General features: G+C 37.7%; 1 protein-coding gene across 7 annotated transcripts in view; it reads right to left on the bottom strand.

The window, feature by feature from the left end:
• LOC307002323 (neural cell adhesion molecule 2) overlaps positions 1–26,638 on the bottom strand; it is a 198,081-nt gene that overhangs the window by 52,749 nt on the left and 118,694 nt on the right. For all 7 annotated transcript variants that reach the window (XM_079619851.1, XM_079619853.1, XM_079619852.1 and 4 more), the window contains exons 2-3: positions 10,077–10,151; positions 4,055–4,261 (exon numbers count right to left, since the gene is read on the bottom strand). In XM_079619851.1, the coding sequence (XP_079475977.1) occupies positions 4,055–4,261; positions 10,077–10,151 (282 nt within the window). The remainder of the gene's footprint in view (positions 1–4,054; positions 4,262–10,076; positions 10,152–26,638) is intronic.

Consider the following 26,638-nt stretch of genomic DNA (forward strand, 5'->3'; position numbering starts at 1 on the left):
CCCTGTGTTTCAAGCCTTTGAAGTCGGTCCCTTTAAAGAGAAAGGTTTCCTCACCCTTGCACATTTTTCTTTTTTTTCCACGTTGTCTGTGCTTGGGATCTCTCGCTTTCACACTCGTTCTTTATTACCTCTTCCCCATTAATTTCAGGAGTTTAACAAAGGAATTACGATGCATTTCCGAAAGGAGAGTTTTGAAAAAAATAAATAAGATTCTGTCATTATTTTCTGACTGTTTTAAACCAGACTTTTTTTGTTCTGTGCAACAGTAAGAATACATTTTTGACTATGAGCAGGTTGCTCTTTTCTATCCAATTACAATAAATGGGAAATAATAATAATAATAAAAAAAAAATATTCCTTAGGATTCTTTCATTATATTATCAAGTCTTTAGAACTCTACGGGAGCTTTGTGTGATGAACAAAATTAAATTGTAAATTGTTTTTCAAACATTATTTTGTCTACTGTCTTATTGGACATTAATTGCATTAGTATAAAGTTGAATTTAAGTTTCACAATTTGAGCCTGATGAATCTTGACATTGTCATCCTGGAAAATGGCCTAAATGAAATACACACTCCATCAAGAAGAACTGTTACCAAGCATAACCATGCTAGAAACATAATAATAACTGCAATCATTATCCAATCATAGACTCATAAGCATTTGCATATTTAAATCCAAACAGCAACTTTTTATTTTTGGGCAGGGCAGTGTACTTAAATTCTTTTTAAATTACAATGCTGTCAATACTGTATGTTTTTGTGTCTATCTGAATATATAGGTAAATGTAGTGTGGCAGATCAGGTTACGGTTAGGGGAAAGAATATACAGTTTGTACAGTATAAAAATGTTTTCCATTTATGTCTATGGAAAATCCTCATAAAACATGGAAACTCAACGTGTGTGTGTGTGTGTGTGTGTGTGTGATATGTTCTTAATGTATCTGTAAACATTGAAGGATCACTTCATATGAATGCAATTAATTTCCAATTTGGTTTAAAGCACCTAACTAATGACATTTTCTGATTTTATGTGACTTCATCTAAAGTGAGAACTATTTACTCAAAATAACCATTAACTACTATTTTAAAATTATGTATATCACTTAGATGGTTAATAGGTTAACAAAGCATAAAACATTATTTAACTATTTTTATGAGCTAATTAAACAATAATCATTTTGTTAATTACAGTGACAGTGAATTAATACCTCACTATTTATAAAACCTATTAATATAATGTAGAGGCTATACAGTGAATTTAACTATAAAATAATAGTTTGCAAATAATTTTTAAGTACTTCATTACTGTATACTTATTATAAAGTGCTACTGATATTTGTCCTGGAAAACATGACATATAGGAAATCACTTTTTGTAGTAAACTCACTGGCTCTCAGATTAAAGGAATATTTCACTTCAAAATGAAAATTCTGTCATAATTTACTCACCCTCAAGTTGTTTCAAACCTGCATGAATTTCTTTTTTTCTGCTGAACACAAAAGATGATATTTTGAAGAATGTCGGTAACCTTGATGTACCCCATTGACTTCCATAGTATTTTTTTCCCAATATGGAAGTCAATGGGTTACATCAACTGTCTGGTTACCGACATTCTTCAGCAGAAGAAATAAATTCATACAGGTTTGAAACAACTTGAGGGTGAGTAAATGATGACAGAATTTTCATTTTGAAGTGACATATTTATTTAAGAGCTCAGCTCACTGAAGGAGAACATCACCAGTTTTTCACATAAAGCTTCACTTCACAAGTATTGAAATATAGTACACAATTCATAGTTATGATACTTTTGTGGCTACTCTTTTTTTTATTAACTAAAAGCTATTCATCATTTATTATAATTGAATAAAACATACAGCAACTAGAACATTCTATAAAATCTCTCCTGTTTGTTCCACAGTAGAAAGTAAGTCGTGAACTGCTTTAAATGCACCACTGTAGGGAGCATTCAATTTGGTTGTGACCACAACACAACTATTCTCTCTCTTATAGTGAAGTCCTCCCCTTGTCCCTGTCGCTTTTCCCCTATCACTGATGCTGCTTTTCTCCCTGTCGTGTGGCGGCAGCTGTCTCGTTGTTGGGGGAATTACATTTAGCTTTACATCAACAGATTTGTCAAACATCTTCGGATGGAACACGTCCATTTTCCCTGCATTGTGAGGCTCTCTCTTTGAAAGCTTTTGGATGTCCTATTCAGAGGGAAATCAAAACAGCTATTTCAATGGCAGCTTTTCCAATGGTGGAAGGTTTTTTTGTGCTAACACACATAATGTCCTTTGCTATGTAATGGATTCCTAAATAGTTGTGCCAAGATGTTGTTCCATTGTAATCTCCATCGATATACAGTGCTGTTGAATTGCTTTTATAGCCGGGACATGTAACAGCATGCTTCCTTTTAATATGCTGAATAAATCTCAATGTAAATGTATGATCATTCGAGGTACAAGTTTGCATCAAATCTAATCTCCAAAGAGAACAAATGAGGACAGATGGAGGGTAACTGGATCTTTTTTTCTTCTTGAGATGCATAAAAAATATATATTTGTATCGAAATTGGAATGATGTGTCATTGGAGACAAAACTAACTTTTTAGGAAACACACAAGTGTGCCTTAGATGCCATTTCAACACATACCAAAGAACAGTGAATTGAAATGCAAACCTCACTGTCACAACTATACTTGCCCACATGAAAACCCTTCGCTGATTTCTGATTTGTAAAATAGAGCAAAAACAGAAAGACAATTATCTGGGCATCTCTGTCTGGTTTCTCAGCACAGATGTGAGTCTATGGTCTCTGACACTGATGGGACGTTGAAGGGGACAGCATCCCCACTGCTCAGAGACCACAGTCGTGCCATGAAGCCTCGTGTCCCCTGGGTGGATTCTGTGTGCCATGAGCAGGTGGGAGAAAAAGCTGCTTGCTTTTCATGCTGAAGAGCCCCACGGTGTTGAATCACAGAATATAAATTCTCAAAATTCTCTAATTGGTTCTGTCTCCAAACACGAGCAATATACAGTAAACACTTTAGCATTAATGCTGAATGATTTGTTGTTCTATGGCTGACTGAGCTGCGGTGCTCATTCAGGCGATGCAAGTTCAGTTGTGGCTCATGACATTTCCTGATCCTCACTCTTCAGTATAGTACCGAAAATACAGTTCAAAAGTTTGGCGTCAGTAAGATTTTTTTTTTAAGTTTTTGAAATAAGACTCTTATGTGCAACAAGGCTGCATTTATTTGATCAACAATACAGTAACTGCATAATATTGTGAAATATTGTTACAATTCAAATATAACCATTTTCTACTTAAATATATTTTCAAATGTAATTTATTCCTGTGGTAGCAAAACAGTTAAATATTAACAGCTTAATATTTTTGTGGAAACAGTGATAACCTATATTTAGGATTCTTTGATGATAGTTCAAAAGAACAGCATTTATTTGATATCAAATCCGTTTGTAACATTATAAACGTCTTTACTGTCGCGTCACATCAATTTAATGCATACTTGAGAAATAAAAATATAAATTTTTGTACACATCTAGACCAAAATTAAACTACACAAATACACTCATAAAATGGATTTCTGCTGATTGTTAAACATTGTTAATTAAATACACAAATATTAACTCATAACATGGATTTATGCTGATTGTTCAACATTGTTAATTAAGATAATGCAATATAATTCTCAATCTTAATTTTTTTTGCATGAAATTTATTAAATGTAACATTCTAGTTATTCAAGTTTTTTTTTCAAGTTGTGGTTAAAAGGCTTAAATGTAACTTGCATAATCTTCTAATCTTTTTAGTGTATATAACATATTTTACAACTAAAAACAGAGGAATTAATTATTCAAAGAGCATTTTGAGTTGCTACATTATGGGATATGTTTGGTATTTTACCCCAAGTCCCCGTTAATATCTGATCCTATTTCAAACGCATCTACATACAGTAAGCAAAGTTATAAAACCATGATGGCAAAACAGAGTGTGTATGAGCAGATTTATTTGTGTGTTTGATACGTACGGTAGATCTCCAGCACCACAGTGGCCTCCTCTGTATGTCCCTGTACATCGCTGGCCTGGCACCGATAGATTCCAGCGTCTTCTATTTTGGCATTGTAGAGGGTGAGTCTGGAACGGATACCTTCATTGTGCAGTGCCACCCGCTGAGACGGGACCATCCGCTCCCCCTGTGGGCTATACCAGTCCAGATTCACAGGCTCCCCGATCACTACAAACACACACACGGTTACGGTCATAGTGCGGTACAGAATTTAAGTGTACTTGATAATATTGCACAGCATTTGATAAAGCATAGGGCTGCACAATATTGGAAAAAACTTTTTCCCCCTGCGATATGTATTGCCATATGAAAAGATACAGCAATTTTAAATTATTCGAGTGAGCATGGTGATTTTGGATGTGCATCTGCATAAAAATAAAAAAAAAAGCAGGAAAGTGACTCTTACTCATATTTCAAAATCCTTGTTGGGCTGAATGATTTTTGAAAAATTCTAATTGAGAGTTCAGACAGGGTTTGCTTTTTCCAAGAACCAACTCTTTCAGTAACCAAAACAAAAATCTCTTTCCACATAAGTTTTCATAGGTATTTAAACTATTATTAAATAAAAATAAAAAAAATAAATAAGAAAGATTTTTAATAATACTGCTATAATAAAAATTATTGTATTTTACTGTAAAATTACAATACTGATATTCAAGTCTTATCTAATTTTCAAACAGTAAACCATCAAGCTTTCATTCTGACGGGTATAAAATGAATAAAAATATGCGCTGCTGTTTTCAGAATGAAGTGTGGCACTGTATTTTCATACCCAAAGGGAAACAACTGGACACGTTTCACTGCCATTCCATTTGGTGCTGCTAGTAGTGCAGAACTTCCCCTTTAAGGAGATCTCTTAAGCCTCTGGTAGTGGCATACACTCTCTCTTTGTCTCTCAAACACACACACACACACACACACACACACACACACACACACACACACACACACACACACACACACACACACACACACACACACACACACACACACACACACACACACACACACACACACACACACACACACACACACACACACACACACACACACACACACACACACACACACACACACACACACACACACACACACACACACAGATAAACAAAACCCGTCATGCGCTTTGCCCTGCAGACTGGCTGGCCGGACCCACATTTGGTACCAAGGTGCTTGGCGCTGTAAATCCTGCTTTGCTGGAAGGTCATAAAAAGCATCAGCATGGTGCAGCACTTCTCCGTTCAAAGCATCAATCAACTGCACAACAGGGGCCTTTGGCTGCACAACGGGGGAGCGTGAGACTGGGGCTCCAGGCAGACGGGCAGGCCGAGGATGCAACCGGCCCTGTGATGCAGCTCTGCCAGGGGAGAGACGCTGAGAGCGGGCAGGGGGTTATCAGGGAAGGAGCAGAGGATGATCTGCGGGACGTGAGGGGTTCAAGGAGAGGACATGGCAGTATAATCTCAGTCCACTCAGCAGACGCTGGACCACGGAGGAGTTGCTGAAGGGGTTAGGATGAGATGTTAGGGGTAGTAGGGCTCAGGGACAAAGCTTAGCACACTTCGCTGGTCACTTTCTATTTTCTTCGCTTGTGAATAAAGTTTCGTTTTAATAATTATGGTAGTGGTTAAAGATGTAGGCTGGCAGCCAAAAGGTTGAAGGTTCAGGGATTCATGAGATATTAACACTGTGCCTTTGAGCAAGACACTTAACCTACTTGTCCCGGTAAAATAGTACTTTCAGTCACTGTTAGGACCGCACAAATTTGCATAAAACATTTTTTTGGGAAAAGTGTGAAATGGAAAAGTGTGGGTGTTCATACTTGGGTATTCTCTTTACAAGACTCAATGCAAACCTCTTTGAACAAGTGAAAAAAGAAGAAAAAAACCCTTATGCCACTTGTGTTTTCATAGGTCACATTGCCACAGTGACTTTTTTTTCCTGCAATCACAAGTTTACATCTCACAAATCTGACTTTTTTCCCTTCAGAATTCCAAGATATAAACTCGCAATTGCAAGTCAAAATGTGTGATATAAACTCTTTTCTTGCAATTGCGAGTTTATATCTCGCAATTCTGATTTAGCACACACAATTGTGAGTTTATATCACACAATTCTGAGGGGAAAAAAAAGTCAGAATTGCGAAATGCTTCCATACTATCATGAGCTGCACTTGTATAAACAAACACAGTGCTGAGCTTCACTCTAAAATGGTAGGGCATATATTTCATTAAACCGCAGCCTTTGTGATATGACTAGGGTGGCCGGCCATACGTCCGGATTTTGGGCTGGACAGTACGGATTTTAAGTCCCCTGTCCGGCGCAACCTCAAGCCGGACACGCAATTGTCCTCCATTTTTGGAGTTGCGCTGAATCGGCCTAAAAAAAAACCCGCTCTAGAAACTTTATTGGGACGCAGCAGCATAGCGTCAAAAGAGCACACATTTATATCAAGTGCTGCTGTCACATGAGCTGCTGCAGAGGGTGAACTTCTTTGTTAAGAACTGAAATGTGTATTTTGAATTTTCAAATTCATTATTTGTTTATTTACCGGTATGCATTTATTTTATTTCCAGAAGTCCAGAAATGTTATGTTTCCACTCCAGGCACTGTGCACTTTGCAAGACAGGATCATCTCAGTGGTCAGTCTTTGAAACAGACATCACAATGTATTGAATAAATACAAATACTGTGAACAAACAGTTTTTGCCTCTTCTACACATAGGGTCTTACATGTGAAACTCGAAACATTTGAATATTATCCAAAAGTTAATTAATTTCAGTAATTCAACTTAAAAGGTGAAACTAATATATTATATAGACATGCAAAGTGAGATATTTCAAGCCTTTATTTGTTATAATTTTGATGATTATGGCTTCTAGCTTATGAAAACCCCTAATTCAAAATTAAAATATTGTGAAAAGGTTTTCATAGCTGTAAGCCATAATCATCAAAATTAAAACAAATAAAGGCTTGAAATATCTCACTTTGCATGTAATGAGTCTTTATAATATATTAGTTTCACCTTTTAAGTTAAATTACTGAAATAAATGAACTTTTGCACAATATTCAAATTTTTCGAGTTTCACCTGTACATCAAGATATATCGTAGATCAAATTGTCTGGCAATGAATAGAATAGAGTAGACTATTTCAGAATCACTGTATCATGATACCATGATCGATATTGATGGACAAAATTGTATTGTAGTTGCGAGTACAGCAGAGTCCTATGCAATTATTCTTGTCTCACTAAATGCTGCAAAGTGTCCTCCTTTTTGGTGTTATGAAAATGGCCACCCTAGATGTGACTCTTGCATTAAGCCATTTGACAATATCAATTTTATTTCATTATGTCATAGAGCTCTTTCACTGTACATAAAATAATCCACTAAATGACCACATACTGTGCCTATGATCCATTTTAGACATCAAAGACACTGTATACTCAGTATGCACTGAACATGTCTAGCTCTTTGCTAAAAATAGTCTTTTACTCATTCCTCAACAGTTATCCACAATTATGTGCAACATTCGCTTTTCTGGAGCAAATTATTTCCATAACATGCAGCACAGAAATTAAAGAGTTTATCTGTCCTGCTGTAGCCCAAAAAAAGAACTTTATAAATACATCAAAGCAAAATCCCTGCATATCCCAAAGCTATTTTGGAAGGAAAGCATGCTGGTTTGCCTCAGCTAGTTGACCTGAAGGTCTGCAGGGCATGTGTGCACCCTCCATAATATCTCCAGACACATACCAGGTGTGCTAATCACTCGCAATCTGGACGGAGTCCAGCAGGGGTCAGCATGCATCACCCTGTTTAAAGGATTCTGTCAGGTAGTGCCTGGAGCTCACGCAGCAAAGCCCTGCAACAGCAGCTCAGCCATGTGGAAAAGAAAAACAACACCCAGCATCACCACAAAACATAATCTACCCCTGTGCACATGGATATCCATACTCATGTCCAAGCACAACCTTGCCTGCAGTCTGCAAGAGGAGACAGGCTTAGGATCTGCGGTTTACAGGCAGCAATCGACTGGTCTTGAATGATAAGTAAGTTTGAGCAAGGGAATCGAGCTGATTTGTAGTGTTTACAAACTTTTATAAAGGCAACATGACATTACCATCTATATATTATCATGCATTAAGGTGTTTATACTGTGTGAGAAAAATTGTAATTATGTGTGTGTGTGTGTGTGTGTGTGCGCGCACTACCATTAAAGAATTTGGGGTCAGTACGTTTTTTTTTGTCTTTCAAAAGGCTTCAAATGCACCGAGGCTGCATTGATCTGAATACAAATACAGTTAAAACAGTAATATTGTGAAATAGTTTTACATTTTAAAGGAATAGTTCACCCAAAAAAGAAAATGGTCCCATAATTTACTCACCCTCAAGCCAGGTGTATGTGACTTTCTTCTTTCTGCCGAACACAATGGGAGTTATATTAAATAATATTCTGGCTCTTCCCACCTTTGTAATTGCATTGCAGTGTCCAAGTTTTTGAAGCTCCAAAATACTCATCCATATAAACCATAATAAATGCCTTCTGAGGTGAAGCAATAGGATCTTGTAAGAAAAACTTTATAAACTATAATCACTGGCTTCCGGCAACGGCTGTACGCACGTTCACGAGAGAGTCGAGTTACGGCGGAAGGGTGACCTCTGACCCAATGTTTTCTCTTACAAAAACCCATTGCTTCTCTTCAGACGCCATTTATTAACCCACTGGAGTCATGGAATACTCTTTAATGACAGATGGACTCGCTTTTTTGAGCTTCAAAAACTCGGGCACTATTCAATGCTGACAAAGCTGGGAAGAGCCAGGTTTTTTTATATATATTTTTATACATATATATATATATATATATATATATATATATATATATATATATATATATATATATATATATATATATATATATATATATATATATATATATATATATAACTCTGATTGTGTTCGGCTGAAAGAAGAAAGTAATATACACTTAGGATGGGTTGAAGAAGGGTGAGCAAATTATGGAATAATTTTGGTTTATCTATTCCTTGTTATGTTTTCTGTTCTAATTTATTTTAAAATGAAATTTATTTCTGTGATGGCAATGCTGACTTTTCAGCAGTCTTCAATGTCAATCATTCTAATATGCTAATTTGGTGAGCAAGACATTTTTTTATTATGTTGAAAACCGTTGTGCCGTTTATTAATTATTAATTTTTAGAAATGGAAAAAGAATTTGACGTATAGAAAGTTCCATAGAACATTTAATTTATTTGAAATAGAAATATTTTGTAAAAGTTTAAGCTTTTTTTAAATAAATGTAATAGGTCCTTGCTTAATAAAAGTATTAATAAAAAAATGAATAAAATTAAATTAAAAAAACATACTAACCTTGAAGTTTTAAACAGTAGTGTGTGAGTGTGTGTGTGATATATATATATATATATATTTAGCTTTTTACTATTACACACTATGCCTGTCAATTTTGACTGCAATGATATACAATTCAATAACTGTGATAAACATAACAAAATAAACATAATTGATCATATCATTTTTATTTATTCATATTTATACAAATAATTGTATATATTTTAGGTTAGCCTGGTAATGTTAACAGTCCTTAAAAATATATTTGGTAAAATTCCCTCAAAGCAACCTATTACAGACCCCTGAAAGCCTCCACCCAGTTAAAAAAAAAAAAAAAAAAAAAAAAAAAAACCTTTGTAAAACAATCAATATAAAAACAGCCGTCAGTCCAAGAAAAATAATATTCAAACATACACAGACATTTGCCTTGGTCATGAAGAAAGCCTTAGTCTTAGTATTCAATACTGCTTACGATAGGAGACGTTATTTAAGCCGTTCAACCTAAATAAACGACTACTTGAGTCAGCACTACGTAAATTGTGTGCAGTCGTGCATCTATCTCATATACATCAATGTCAGACACATGATCAGGTGACGCTGCGAGAGTTCTGACCTGTGCATGTGAAAAACTTGGATTCTCCGACGCTCAGCTCCACCTTCTTTAGTGAGATTGACACCTGGAGGACACCTGGAAAACAAAGAAAAAGAGACAGCGAGAGATAAGAGAGAGGTAACAATCAAAAATTCAGTGCACGAACCGCAGGTACAACGAGAGTGCTTCACATGTTCCTGCCACAGAAATCACACCAAACCACAGGCGGCACAAAAAACTGTCTTTGCAAGCGGGAGAGATGAGAGGGTACAGCGAGACTTCTATAAGCCCCCTCCCAATCACTTCAATCAGGCTAGCCAGCCGGGAACATCTAGCACCTGGTACAAAAAAAAAAGTGAGGAAAAGAAAAGGACACAAGACAGACAAAGCTTTGATCTGCCTTTTTCTTTTTTATATACCAGGGGCCGTATTCACAAAGAATTTTAAGGCTAAAAGTAGCTCCTAACTGGTGAATTTAGGAGCAACTCCTAAAAATAATGGGCGTGTCACTTCTAACTTTAGGACTCCTAATTTTTTTCACTAAGAGTAATTCACGAAGCATTTTAGCCCTAAAAGTAGCACCTAAGTCTGGGACAGCTTAAAAGAAGTCGAGAGGACTCCTAACTCACTAAGACCTATTCACAAAGGATCTTAAAATCGCCGCGCGACACAGTGTGTTGGAGACAGCCAATGACACGGAGTTATTACAAAGACACCGCCTTAACCTTGAGGGAATACTGATTGTTGTGGATCTTGTGAGGGATGCAATAACAGCGCCAACTAATCGCAATAACCCAATCAGTGCCGAATTGAAATGTTTGATAACACTTCGCTACCTGGCAACGGGGAAAATGCAATAATGCCGACGATCTAGCGATATCCCAGCCATCGGTAGCCTAATGCAGATCCATCCACCAAACCATCAATGCACTCTGTAGACCCCATATTATTCGACAGTTCATAAGTTTTCCTGACATTCGCCAACTCCAAAGAAACAAAGCCAGCTTTATGGATATTGCCGGTGTGGTCGGTGCTATAGACGGGACACATATTAAAATAATTGCACCACGTCAGGATGAGGACGTGTTTGTGAATAGAAAGAAAACCCACTCCATCAATACCCAGATTGTGTTCGATGCAAACTTTACAATTCTCGATGTTGTATCCCAGTGCCAAATTTCCCTTTTATTTTATTTTTATTGTTTTCAGCACCAACTGGGCCAGCAGCAGTGACTGATCCAGTTGGGCTTTCTTTTCCGTTTTGGCGAGTTCATAATCCGCCGTCATTCAACTATTACATTAGGAGCAATATTTCCTTGCTTTAAGTAGTCTATTTAGGCTAATAGGATGTCAATTAACCAAGCAAGTTTTAATGCAAGTGTCGTTTTTCATTATTAGGCAAGTGGCGGTTTTCATTAGGTATAGGCTACCTAGATTTAATTTAATTTAATTCACAACTTCTCTCTCTCTCTCTGCCTTTTTAGAATTACACTTCACTGGGGCCTGCACAAACATGTCATGCATTTCGATTACATTATTATTATTATTTTGTGTAGGACACAGACATATTTAGATGTCGTAATTCCATGATTTGGTGCGTCTGTGTTATGGTTCGCATGATGGCCCTGTCATCTAACAACCAATCACCGTGATCATTGCGAGGAAGCTCGTGCATGATAATTGACGTCATCCATAGCAACGAAGACTCACTCTTAGTTTAGGAGTTATCATTTTTCCTTACTAAGAGTAGGTCTGAAAGGCGTTGTGAATAACTTTTAAGAGAACACTCCTAGCTAAAATCTTTTAGTGCGATTTAGGAGTACTCCTAGTGGTAAGATAAAATGCTTTGTGAATACGGCCCCTGGTCTGTACTTGCATTGCATTTCACTCTCAGGGAGGAATCCACTAAGAATGAACTTCACCTGCCGGTAGTGTCATTGATTTTGTATGCGTTGTCTGTGTTGTTTTAGCATGTGATTCACCAGTTTAAAATGAACTATTGCAGAATGTCCAAGTTGCTCTTTTCTACACAATTAAAGAGAATAGTGACAGCTAGGGCTGCCATTAACTGTATATTTATATGTATCTGTTGCAATGACAGAATTATGTCTTCAGATAGCCAGATGTGGGTCAGAACTAAATTAAAATACATATATTTTTAGTGACTATCTCATTTAAGTTTCCATAAATATGGTTAATAATAATGATATTATGATAATAATTCATAAAATTGTAAATATTTGGTATATAAATATATTATATGTATATGGTAGTATTTAAAACCTTAGTCGTCTTTTTGCTCAAACCAATGACTGCACAGTCTTTGCACACACAAAAGTAGACCAGTTACTCCAGTTACTTGTATACCAACAAATTTGGTCTGACTATCAGCCTGAAGTTATTGAGTATAAAAGACACCTAAAATCCACCAAAATCAACATCAATGGCCATCTTCTGAAGGTAGTGGTCCAATTCACCTATTTGGGAAGTGTAATTTTAAATGACGCAACAATATCAGTGGGCATGGACCCAGGCCCGCTCACAGAAATGACTGGTCCCCTGAAAAGGTCCAGTGAATGGGCCCTCCCCAAATCTGCTATAGGCTTTTTAAATGTTAAATTCATCAATCTGGTGAACTTTGAGAGTTCAAAATTAAAAACTCCAACCCATATTCAGTGTGCAAATAAAAAATTTAAACCTCTTTTAGTTACAGTGTCTGTCTACATTACACTAGCTACTACATAATAATAGTTATAATATTAATCCCATGATAGTAATAGCCATATATTGTAAAACAAATGCACTGAAAAATAAAGGAAACTTTCATAATTAGTTTTGTACTAATTTCTATACTTGAAAGAGTATATTTCTATACTTCACACATTAAAGATGTGATTGGGCCAGTCCAGTGACCATCAAGAAAAGAACCAATGGGCCGCTGATCTACGTGTTTTATGGGCAGGTGTTTCAGGAAAAAAAACTATTGGTCAAACAGCAGTTTTTTATCTATGGGGAACTTTGCCAGGGCAAGTGAAATCGAGGAGCCCCGCGCAAGCTCCATAAGGTACAGCTGAAGCAACAGTTGATGCAAGTTGATATTAACCCCCAAGACTGGGAGAGACTGGCAGCTGATAGATCCAACTGGAGAAAAATCACATTGAAGGCTGCCAGGGAATTTGAGGAACACAGAGTGAAAACTGCCCAAGTGAAGCACAAACGAAAGAAAGAATTTGCTGCCCAAGTACCCAACGACAGCTACCCGACCTTTCCCTGCCCCATCTGCAAGTCTAAGATAGGCCTTTGCAGTCACTTGGGAGCATGCTAAATAACTCTTCTGTGTTACATGCAATAAATAAATATGGTCATTTGAGTTTGGGACGACATTAGGATTTATGAGTTTTCAGGTATTTTTTCCCCCTTGAGAACTGCTCAGTACCAGATGAAATCACCAAGTTCTTCTACCCGCAGAGCCAATCATACAGATATGACAGTGGGAGGTCCGGGGTTCCTCGTTAAAAGTGCTCTGCGAATTTGTGGCTAAGGTAAAGGTGAGGGCAGCGGACCGCATATGAATGAGAACACGAATGCATGCTGCAGCTGGAGCATGAATGTGCGTGAAAGCAGACAAACTCCTTGAGCTGGAGGTCTCTCCGTTCATCCGAGAATGACCAACTCGTGTTCTTTTTATGATTTTCGCACATCGGCATGCAAGAGTCAAGAGCAAACTGGACACACGTACACACTTGCGAACACACAATTAAACACACACTGACGGAGCTCATGGGGAAGCACTGGCATCTGGCGTAATGATTAATTACAGCACAGTGGGGCTGGAGCTAGTCATCTGGATGGAGACAAGTCTGAGGGTATGTGAGCTGCTGCCCGTAGCAACCAGAATATAATTACTCCCCAAGACTACTTTGGGAGAAAAAAAAAAGAGCCCTCTCATTAAGTTTTTTTTTTTTACTTGTTGTACTGTTCAAACAATATTACATATTTGGTGTCACAAGTTAATGAACAAAATGACACTTAATATAGTGTACAAATGATCTGATTCTGAATACATTATTACATTGTACACTTTGAGTCAAGCACATTAACACCTGTGATCAAAGTGTATCTCACATTTCACAAAACATTGATGAGAGAGGATTTCAGGCAAACTGTCTGTGCTATACTCGCAGACTCGCTCTCCTAGAACACATTTTCATGTGTTTGATTTATCCTAAAGCAAAATCCACCTCAAGAAATTTCAGTGTGTCAAAGAAAATGCATAATTCATGGATATAAATATCTAAATGGGATCTACATTTTGCACACACGTCTGATAGACGAGATAACGACCCCCTAAAAAGACAAGTAGCAGAGGTGGCAGTGATGTAATCCAATACCATGTACTGTTCTTTTGAGTAAAGGTGCAGTGTGTAATATTTAGGAGGATCTGTTGACAGAAATGCAATATCATATACATGACAATGTTGTGTGTATAAAGACCTTACTTAATGAACACTTATGTTTTTATTACCTTAGAATGAGCCATTTCTATCTACACACTCCACGGGTCCCCCATTAAAATGTGCCGACATGTTTCTACAGTAGCCCTAAATGGACAAACACGTTTCGTCACTATGTTGTTCTTCGTGCAAGGAAGCTAGCTAAAGTCAGCGAATAAAACACTGACACAATGATGAACAAGTAACAATTATATTCGCAATAACATATCGGTTTACTGAATAATTAAGTAAACCTAATTTCTTAATGTATCTTTGTAAAGAAACCTCATTGCTTAACTGGCTACTCTCTGCGGTCTCAGGTAACAACATATTTTCCTGTCGGCCACCGTAACTGTTGTTGGTTGCAATTTGCAACCTCACCACTAGATGTCGCTAAAAATCAAACAGTGTACTTTTAAGTAAAGTACTTTAAAGGAGAACTCCGGTCAATTTTAACATTGAGCTATTTTTTTTTTTGTAAATTTGGAGTGCTGTCAATACAGAGAACAACGACAAAAATCGGTGTTGCCTACATTTTTTTTTTGCACACTATTTGCGCTGGCTGATATAACATCATTTTTATTTATATCTTTCACATCTACTGCAGTCAGATTCACTCGTGTTCACTCTGAAGGAACCATCTAACATGGCTGGGCACTTGTATGACACATAAAGGATGTTTTAGACTAAGAACTGGTTAAGTTTAAAACTTGCCCCATTTAAGTCAACAGGGTGCAAATTTTAAAAAGAGGATAACACGGTGTAGGCAACACCGATTTTTGTCGTTGTTCTCTGTATTGACAGCACTCCAAATTTACAAAAAAAAATTAGCTCAATGTTAAAATTGACCGGAGTTCTCCTTTAAGTATAAATACTATCCCACTATATAACAGTTTTTTACTGTATCTGTAATCAAAATGCAGCCTCGGTGAGCATAAGTGAAAAAAAATCTTATTGACCCAAAACTTGTGAATGGTATAGTGCACACAAACAAACAAACAACCAAATAAAATACATATCAGTGAGGCTCATTATTTCCCTGGTCATTCTGACATATACTCTCACCTGCCTTTTTTATCGCCAAGTTTGAGCTCTGATAGCATGAGGGTTATCTTTGACAACTTCCCTCAGAGCCAAGACTGGAACTAAATGTAATTAAAGCAATTAATTACTTCACACTCACACGAGAGTCGGTTCTCTGATTAAACCTAACTGTCTGTCAGCCAAATAATCTAATTAAACTGATATGAATCAACAGCCATTGGAGCAAAAATAGAGAACACCTCTTTTTTTTCACCAATTTACGAGCTGAGAGAATGAAAAGAAAAAGAAAATACACTATTGACATATCAGACCACCAATAGGGAAAATCCTTTTTTTTTTTTTTTTTGCCATTAAACATGTCTATTTCAAGCAGTGGAACACAAGCGTGTTTCGCTGGTAGTGCGTAGCTCCCTGAAAACAGAAAACAGAAGAGCACGGGAGAGTGCGGGAGTTGTAGAGATGAGTTGCCAAAGCAATTAGATGTGCAAATGGAGAGAGCCAGCCACAAACGTGCAGGCTGTGCCAGAATAAATAAGTAATGCCCCAAAATATCAATACCTGCCAAAAAACAAAAAACAAAAATTACTGAGCTATAGCAGCAAGAAACTTCTGTAATGATAACTAAAAGCCGTAAAACAAAGTGCATGGGTCCTCATAATATTTGCTCACGCGGGACCCCAGACCAATAAAAACAGTCTGAAATCAATGGAGGCCTGAGGTGCAGACATAACTCTCCGCTTTACTGTAATTCTGTGGTGTGTTTGCCATTCCGGACAAAATGCCTGTGTGGAAGAAGTGAGTTAGCGGTAATTAAGCAGGCAGCAGTGCAAAGCCCCCGGGCTGAAAGGCTACACACCAGTCATTTAACAGTGTGCTATGCTTTCTCACTGCCACTGAGATCATTCTTATCTTTAGAATGAGTTCCTCTTAATGAATCGGTCAAACTGAATCACAAATAGGTCTGTCTGAACCTGACGGTGATTGGCTACACTCTTAAAAATAAAGGTCCCAAAGGTTGTTTTCACAGCGATGCCGTAGAATAACCGTTTTTTTTTTGGTTCCCGAAAGAACATTTCAGTGCACAGTTCTTTAAAATAACCAATTTTTTTTGTTAGTGTGAAGAACATTTAAAAAATCCACTTTAACCCCCTGAGGTCGGCAAACGCGCGGGCGCGTTTTGCTCGTTTTTTTTTACATAGCAGCAAAATAGACCTAAAATACTCCGTCGGTTTTGGTCATACAGACTTAATAAATATGAAAAAATAAGCTGTTAAATGTCTACTTTTTTATGTGTCCACTTACATTCGAAATAAAACATTGTGCTTTTGTAAAATAAAGAAAGTAAACAGGGAGTGCTTTATGCCTCTCCGTCTCCGTGAACTTTTTTTCTGAAGCACGTCTCTAAATTTATACAAATCTCAGCGAATACTATTCACTCAGACATGAGCTATATATCTCTATAATCATTTAAGTGTGTAGTTTTAAATTATCTAATTCAAAACTAAAACAAATATTCTCTGTTTATGTAATCTATATAAAAAGAGCGAGAGATCAGTCGTGCTCATTATCGTTCTGGCACCTCATTATCTGCTAATGTGACACGCCCATCGAGAGCGCGCCGCTATTCAAACGCAGATTATCTGAAGCAACACACGCAAACCAGTCAACGCCCACAACAGCTGGAAAACACACTCGCTGTGAGGAATAATAATATCGTGATAATCCTGGAAATTTTACCTCAAACGTGCTGGAGTAGCCTAACAACGGATCCAGCTGCAGATCATCAGTAAGTGCTTTGTTCTAATCGCGATATGAAATGGTGTCTGTAAACCGCAAAAGACTGTTTAAATTTGAATGGCGTTTCTGTGTTTGAATGAATGAACGGCACATGCTGTTGTTTACTCCAGTTCGCGCGTTTCTGTGTTTGAATGAATGAACGGCACATGTGCATGTTGTTGTTTACTAGCCTACAGCTCGCGCGTTTCTGTGTTTGAATGAATGAACGGCACATGATGTTGTTTACTCCAGTTCGCGCGTTTCTGTGTTTGAATGAATGAACGGCACATGTGCATGTTGTTGTTTACTAGCCTACAGTTCGCGCGTTTCTGTGTTTGAATGAATGAACGGCACATGTGCATGTTGTTGTTTACTAGCCTACAGCTCGCGCGTTTCTGTGTTTGAATGAATGAACGGCACATGATGTTGTTTACTCCAGTTCGCGCGTTTCTGTGTTTGAATGAATGAACGGCACATGCTGTTGTTTACTCCAGTTCGCGCGTTTCTGTGTTTGAATGAATGAACGGCACACGTGCATGTTGTTGTTTAGCTACTAGCCTACAGCTCGCGCGTCTGTGTGTGTGAATGAAACTATCTATATTGCCTACTGAGATGAGTAAAAATCGACTGAATACGTTGAAATAAAATGTCTTTGTATAAGCAACATTTTAAACTGCAAATTAACATTTATGCCCTAATATAGGCTATATTATAAAAGACGATGTTACAGACGAAATATGAAAGACAACATTTCGTTTTGGATAGATTATAAAGTTTGTACTGCCACATCAAAACCTAATTTCCAAGGTGCAAACAAAATCTTAAAAGGTCAATATAAGCCTTCTCTTTAAATTATTTTTGTGTTTTATTAGTGACAAATTTGGGGAGAGGATAGCCTACATAATCCAAAACTTTCTGAAAATACGAATAAGAATTAACTGCACAATTACTAGAAATGTTTACCTTGGATATTATACAATTTGCAAACAAGTATGTATGTGTGTGTGTGTGTGTGTATGTATGTATGTATATATGTGTGTGTGTTGTCTTTGCATTCTGTGTGGTTCAGTGACACCTAAGGCTCATTAGTATGCAGCATTAGCAGGTCTTCTTTGTCTCCAGGTGTGAATGAGGACATTATTCATGACCTTGTTGGATCATTCACGCCCACCTGCATATTGCCTTTCCAAACAAAAAGTGTCTTACAAAATTTAAATCAATCTATTGTTTAATGTGAACGATTAGCCCGGATGATTTTCAGATCATTTTGAAGTAAATACTCTAGCCGACAAGATCCATTAGTCAAAAGTATTGTGGAAATATGTGAAGTTGGTTGTTTGTGGTCTTATATCAGAACATTTAAGTTTGAGTTTTTTGAATAACCACGCATAAATAATATTCTCTCAAAAATGCAAACATGTACATACATGTTGCTCACATATTATGATAGTCATGTTCGTGCTAAATAGAGTGCAATTACACCTTTGCCATTAATATGTTTATAAGCAACTGAAAAAAATACAAATATCAGGTCATGTCAAAACATCTCAAGGACCCCAAAAACACCTTAGACTCCAGAGGGTTAAAGAAAGATTGGATGTTAAAGGTTCTTCATGGAACCATCAATAGCAATAAAGAACCTTTATTTTGTGTAATGTACCACAAGACAGGCCCAAACCCTTCTAAGCGGCCTTCATGAGCTGTGATATCGAGAATGAATGAACGGACGAACGAACGAACGAACAAACAAATTAATATAATACAGCGAAAGTAAACTGGCAAAACAGCCATTTTGAACAGCTGTAAAGCACTAAAATTCTTGCAACTAAGCATGAAATATAACATTCAATATAACATTTCATGTAACATGAAATACCCAAATAAAATAAAAAACATATATATAAAAAAAACAAAAAACAAAAACAATCATGCACCTAATAGTACTACATATTTCAGTGGAATTCGCTTTTAGCAAATCACTGAATCAATTATTTGACCAGATTCATTTAAACAAATTCAAACGATCCAATTTTCTAAAAGTTGTTGGACTTTTCAAGTCAACTCACAACCAATGGACTCATACGTGGAAAAATCATACCTTTACTTGTAAACTGACAGCAATATTCACACACTTGTGCAATCTTATTTTCACATAGTGTAAAAATAATGATATGTGGTTTGAAAAGTTGTCTTTCCTCATTGCAGGCTTTTCCTATTAAAGTGGTTCCTCTTTAACCTCTCCCTCCACCGTCTGGACCTGTCCACCTTGTCTGAAGGAACTACTGGATGGTATTGGGCATTTGCACAACTCTCTTTCCCCTGAGATAAGACTGGATTCTACCACAGACGTAATTTAAGTGCTAGAGAGAGGATGGCTACATTCTCTCCCCCCTCTCTCTTTCAGTGCATTCCCTTGCACCCGAAATGTCAGAGTAAATGACTACAGAAAGATCTCTCTCTCTGTCCCTTCTGCCTGCTTACATCTCTCTCAGAGGAAATAGAAATGACCAAGGTGTAAGTTACTGATAACCGAGACACTATGCGCTACACATGGAACCGACCGAAGTTAGCGGTTTAACAGAGACTAGATGTAGTTAGAACCTTTGGGATCTGTTCAAATCAAATCTTCCAGAACCCCGAAAATTGTCTGGGGATGAGCGTTTTCCCAAAAGTGCTATCTAATTATGTTTCAAACCAGCTCTGTAAGTCGCCGAAATAGATTCGAGCGGCAACGGAAAGGGTCAAGCTCTTGTGAGGCTCTCATAAACAGAGCCAAAGGAGAATTGAGCACGAACTTCTTCTTTTCGAGGAACCTGCTGGGGTTTGTAGGTTAAGATTTCATTGTGCAGAAATTGAATCAGACTCTCCGTCTAGTCCGTGAGAATTTATTATCATGGCGGAATTGACTTGACACCGGCTGACCTGCTTAAATAAGGGAGATGTGAATGAGTTGAATTCGACTCTTCAGGCTGACAATGCTGCTGGTGCGGTTGCTGTACGAAGAGGGACAAGTCTTATCTGCTTTAACTCAGTGGCTATATGACTGAATGCAAGGCGGACGCTCGTACTGAAGCCAATCAAGTTCTGAATGCAATGCATGAAAAATCCTTCTCTTATGCAGAATGACGGGAACCCATAAAGAGGATGCTAACTATCCACAATGCAGATAGCTGACCAAATGTGCTTATTCAGCCCAGATGACCTACCATTAACTTTGAGTCGGTTATTTATTTTCAATTGAGAGTTTTGTCAGGCGTAAATTTATGTTCTGCACTTAATGCGTTTACGATATAAACAATTCCAGAGAGATTTCTGACAACAGGCTTTATGCTTTCCTTCAGGATTGAATTCAGATTTAAATGAGATTATATGTGCAATACAGTGAGAGGAATCATGCTGGAAATGTTAATTGTTTTCTTTCTCCCTGCTGTCTGGTTCCTGCTGTGTTAATTAAATGCAAAGACAACACTTTTTTATGTGTGATGAGAGCTGCTTTTCTTCCTCGTGTGGTATTAATCTGACAGAAGGGCAAACATGAGCAGAGAAAAGGGAGAAGAAAAAAAAACACAATTTAAAGAGGCCATTCATAGCCTTCCCAAAGGATCCCTTCTGACTGGACTGAAGTCTTTTACCAAGGCCTCTGTTAACTGGAGCCTGACCTTACAGTTTGTGTGGCACATGCAGTGTGAACTGATTTGTGAACTTGTCACAATGTGATGTTGGCTTTGCAAAAAGGCTGTTTTTGAAAAACGGGGAAGAGAACTATATTGCATTACGTAAGCAAGAATTGCTAGTCATTTCCCTTGCAAATATGTTTATCAATTGTAAAAGGTCATTTTGGTTCATTTTGATTCACATAGAGAATTCTCTGAGGGGGCAATTATGCTAAAGTTACAACCAGGAGAATCAGAAGTTAAACCTAAATCTGGTTTCTGGTTAAACTGCGGGGGGAGGCGAGCAACAAACCCTTGCCATTTACTCGCCTTCATATGACCCATGAGACTTTCTTCTTTTCAACACAAAAATAAAATATTTATCAACAATGTCCATGCTATGCTATCCCCCCCCCCCCAAAAAAAAAGCAAAAGCAAAAAGTAAAGACACATGGGGTACTATAAAAAAAAACGTATTAAAAAATTACATGAAAAACTTCTAACAAAATTTGAAATGTTGCCTTTGCAACTAACAGAAAATAAGTTGAAGTACTAGTAAAACAAAACATGAAATAAAAATAAATGCAAACTATAAATATAAATATTAAAAAAGTGCATACAAATTATTTTTAAAAACAATTTACAATACATTTCCTACATTAGTTCACATTAACTAATGAAAAATAATTATTAATTTTAATGTTAAATTCAACAAAAAAAAAGTTGCACCTAACGTACTTTTTGCACCTAACGTACACACAACATAATTCCGCACCCCGTTTCCTTATTCTAGAGTTGAAGACAGATTGGCTTAAGCTGTCTCCTCTGTAGACACACTGTTGATGTCTCACACAGTCTTCAATACTGTCAATCAGTCTGTGCCAGGAGGACTGTGCCGTTTGTCAGCCCCAAACAAACAGTGAGGAATGCTCACCACGCTTGTGTAGCACTGACACAAATAAATACATTTCTCTCTTCACTCTTCAATCTTCTTTCTCACACCCCACTGGCGGTCTATCGCTTCAGCCCTCTACAAAAATGAAACCTGTCACACCGATACATCCATTCCTTTATCCCCTTCAACTCTCCTCCGTGTCCGTACAGCAAAGTCCAACCACTCCGATCTGCCTAGTGGCTAAATGATAAATATACAAATGCGCGAGTGTTTTCGTCTTTGTAACATTAATTGAACAGTTTGTAGAACATCAGAAAGGAAGGGATGTAAACACAGTGCGGCAGTGTGTCAGCACTCCCAACAGATCCAGTGCTATGTCACACACTCCCCCGTGCTGGGACGCTGTCAGTAAATATTAATAAGCCACTACATCAACCGAGGGTGGTCCCCTGTCACCAGATTAGCATAATCAGTGCAGTTAAAATGGCCGCCCTCCTCTGAGCAGGGGAGGATAATGATGCTGATTGAGCGCGCCCTCGTACGGGCTGTGATATACGGCAAAGTCACCGGATCCTCTGCCGTCACTGTGTGATTTGTGGAGCGGGGACTCGTGGTGGATGAAGGAGGCCTCTCTGGGATTGAGAGCCGTGCCAATCACCCTGGACACTGATTGGATTGAACACAGACTGGCCCTGTGGCGCAGGCTCAGGTTACGTGAAATGTTTGTTTTTGTCTAAGCTGATTGCCAGTTTGATTTCAGTACAAGTGGCCAGCCAATCAGAGAGGTGTATACCTTAGAACCCTGGGATAGGCTAAGGAAGGGTCATCAACATAGATGAGATCATCATCACGGAGAGGAATGACACAGATTAGGTATGGAAAACATGATTAGTGTGTTATTCCTGTTTCAATTAAGACTTTAATGAAATTTGAAAATTCAACAGCTGATTTTTCCACTTACCAAATGCAAAGCGGTGCGGTCACACTAGACTTTGAGCGTGCAAAATCAAGTCAGACACTACGGGCCCTATCTTGCACCCAGCGCAATTGACTTTGTACACCGTATTGTACAATGTATCATTCCTATTTTGCACCCGACGCACAGCGGACTTTTCCCTCTACAGACGCACTTCAGTAAATTAGGGAATGAACTTGCGCTCGGGGGGCGGTGGAGCGAAAAGAGGAGGCGTGTTACGGCACAAACGTTCCCTGGTGCTATTTTGCAGTTTCAGAAAACAATTCCGCCACAGACCAGGAAAAACCTAGTCTAAAGTCAGTGGCGCGTTATTCAGATGCTATTTTAAGGGTGCATGCTTGGCCATAATGTAGCGTGTGCACAACACTTTGCTTCTCTCATCTACACAGACACAGAAGTTCCCATTTTTGCAAACCATACATAATTACAAGGAAAACCACATGAGGGAAATCATTGTGGTGTCCATAAAGATGTGAAAAAATAGGCATAAATCTAGCTTACACATTTACCCAAATTATTCAGGCTAATTGTTGTAATGACGGATCAAACCTGTTTGATCAATAGTGGCAAGACACTTACTGACATCTGACAAAGTGGGTTATCCGCCGAGAACCAGCAAACAATATTCTGAAGACCTTTACCATCATGTAAATTGTGTGCGCCTGGCAAATCCGGCATAATAATATCAATCCACCGTGGAACAAGCTTTATGGGAAAATGAAGTGAAACTATACAGCGACTGCCAACGGGAGTGCAGATAGTGATCCACCACCTGATACAGTTACTGTGACCTTAAAGAGGACTAAAAAAAGATGTTACATTTGATTCAACCATTACTACCGAATATCAGTCGTACTGGCAGAAGTTCCACTGCTCAGCACACAGCGCTTCTCAGGCCTATTTAGACGCGGCGTATAACAGAAGAAACCCTTGTATTACTAGTCTGAAGCAGCAGGGGGGTGTTAAGATCTGATTACAGCATTCACATGCAGGGCTCTCTTACTGGAAAAGAGGTCAAATGGTGAGAGAAGAATTTTGTGTTTGCTCTTCTGGTATTTTAGGCAAGAATAGGCAGCATAATATGACTAGTCTCAAAACAGATGATAATTTGGAGAATACATTAGTCAGAATGACTCTGTAGAACTACCCATGCAGACAAACAGACCGAAACATAATGGCTCACAATTAAAATGATACATTAACATGTTTAAATTTTCAAATGTTCAATTTTCATGGCACAACCAAACGAGTAATGTGTAGTGCAACTATGTTTGCTAGCTAAGGCTGTTATTAGAACCCCAAAATAATTAGGATGCAACAACTACACTGGCACAAAACATGTTTTGAAAGAAAAATGCCATGGGTTATTAATATTTTTCCAGTAGAATAATGTGTGCTTGTCAGTAAATGTGATGAAAGGTAAAATTATTTACTCATCTAATTTATGGATGGAAGGATGACAGGTATGTAGAATAATATAACAAAAGAACGATAAAATGATAGATAGACAGACAGGTAGAATGATTTAACAAAAGAAGGACAGACAGAACAATATAACAAAAGAAGGACAGACAGACAGACAGAACAATATAACAAAAGAAGGAAAGACAGGCAGAACGATATAACAAAAGAAAGATAGACAGACAGAACAATATAATAAAAGGATAGACAGACAGACAGACAGACAGACAGACAGACAGATAGATAGACAGATAGATAGATAGATAGATAGATAGATAGATAGATAGTTGATAGATAGATAGATAGATAGATAGATAGATAGATAGATAGATAGATAGATAGATAGATAGATAGATAGATAGATAGATAGATAGATAGATAGATAGATAGATAGATAGATAGATAGATAGATAGATAGATAGATAGATAGATGTGATATGAAATATAATATACACCGTTATCTTGGAGGCATAATTACCCTCTCTGAGCAGTTCACAATTTGAGTGACCCCGGCCATATGGAAAACACAAACTCATCTTCAACACTTTATTGACACTGTGATGCGGGGGCTGCATCACTTTCAATAAAGGAAGGTGTTTGCTCGAGCGCAGTATCTCCAGCTGAAAACACCTGCCCAGCAACAGCAGCAGAGACCATGGAAACACTCGGCAGTCTGGGATGTGTCCTCAGCTTATTATAGAGCCGTGAGATATTGTGGTATTTATAGTTGATAGAGCTTCTTCTTTAGTCCTTTCTTTTTTTTCTTAACGGGACCCACCAGTGAGACTGTTGAAGAAGATGTTGCTCACTCTTTCCTCATAATCTTGAGGATTTATTATAATCCTCAACTCATCACTGCCGACAGCTGAGTGGCTGTGTGCATAAAACACTGTCTCTGTCCTGATTCTGCTCTTACTGGTTCCATCAAAACCTTTACGGAGCTGTTTTTCGAGCTGTGAGTTAACTAAGCAGAAAATGGGAGAGACCAAACAAACAAAGCATGGTGTGCCGCCAATCAAACCGCATGATCAAACAGGATCTGTGTAAGGCTGCATCTTTGCAAGAAATGCAGGGATTTTGTGTCCCAGAAAATCGTAATGAAGTCCCGAGGTTGTCAAGAGAATACGGTTAACAGCTGCCGCTTTTGTTATGATCCAACAAATCTGAGAAGCATATGAATATTCAGTTATGTCAAGACATAATTCAAGACATATACAAGACACAATTAAGTGGTGTTAAATTGGCATTATGTGCTAAAATTCCTGAGAAATCAAACAGTTCTAAGTACAAAACCCAAATAAAAGCACATGCAGTTATTTCAAGAACAACATTACTATATAAAAAGATGAAACCTCACAAGAGATGGCACAGTTTCAGTGAATCACATGACGAGCAAAAGTTTAAGAGATGTGATCCATTTCTAATTACATTACATGTACTGTGATGTATAATAACAGAGGTACATTTTGGTTTAGCTTGACAAAGTGTAACTAATTTTGTAGACTGAATGAATTGTGACATGAAATGCAGCATTTCACACAAATAATGAACAAAACATCAATATAGGTTACAACAGATTTACATCTTTCTTTTTACTATACTGTATTTAATATTCATCTAGAACAAAGTTAAGAGAGAAACGATGAGCCAGAAGCAAACGATATGGATAGTAACAGTGAAGGGCAGAAATAAAGGAACTAATCAAAGCACACATTAAGCAAAAACGCATAGCGATACATGAAATGAGATCGGAGGACTATGGTAAAAAAATATTAAATTGTAATCTTTTAATGTTGGAGGGATACGAAAATGCCTCTAACAAGATTTAAACAATGTAAATTCATCAGACTACTGTACATGAGGTTATAAATATGTCATTCATGATGTTGAAAAATAGGTAAGAGGCCTAAAATCTGTTTACCATGTAATCTGTGTACTTGGTTAAACCGCATGGGAAAACACACTAACAGGTCAAAAGTACAATAATGTGGAAGACAAATGTCCTCATGTTATTGCATCAATACACCCGTCACCTCCATGGCTATGAAATGGTCTCTCAAATGACACTCTGTTGAAGACTAGCTATACGCTATTATTGTCAGACCTGCGTAAGTGTCTCTTATCGTGTTAAAGAACTACTTGACAAAGTAATACACCACACTGTTCCTACCCTCCATGTGGGACTCGTGACGTTAAGCCATCAGTGTAACAGATTGTCTATTTAACCCCATATGTAACCCAGTGTTGCGCTGAATAACTGAAGAGACTCGGAACCTTAAATAGAC

Source organism: Phoxinus phoxinus, assembly GCF_949152265.1.
Source record: "Phoxinus phoxinus genome assembly, chromosome: 7".
In the NCBI taxonomy this organism is placed as follows: domain Eukaryota; kingdom Metazoa; phylum Chordata; class Actinopteri; order Cypriniformes; family Leuciscidae; genus Phoxinus; species Phoxinus phoxinus.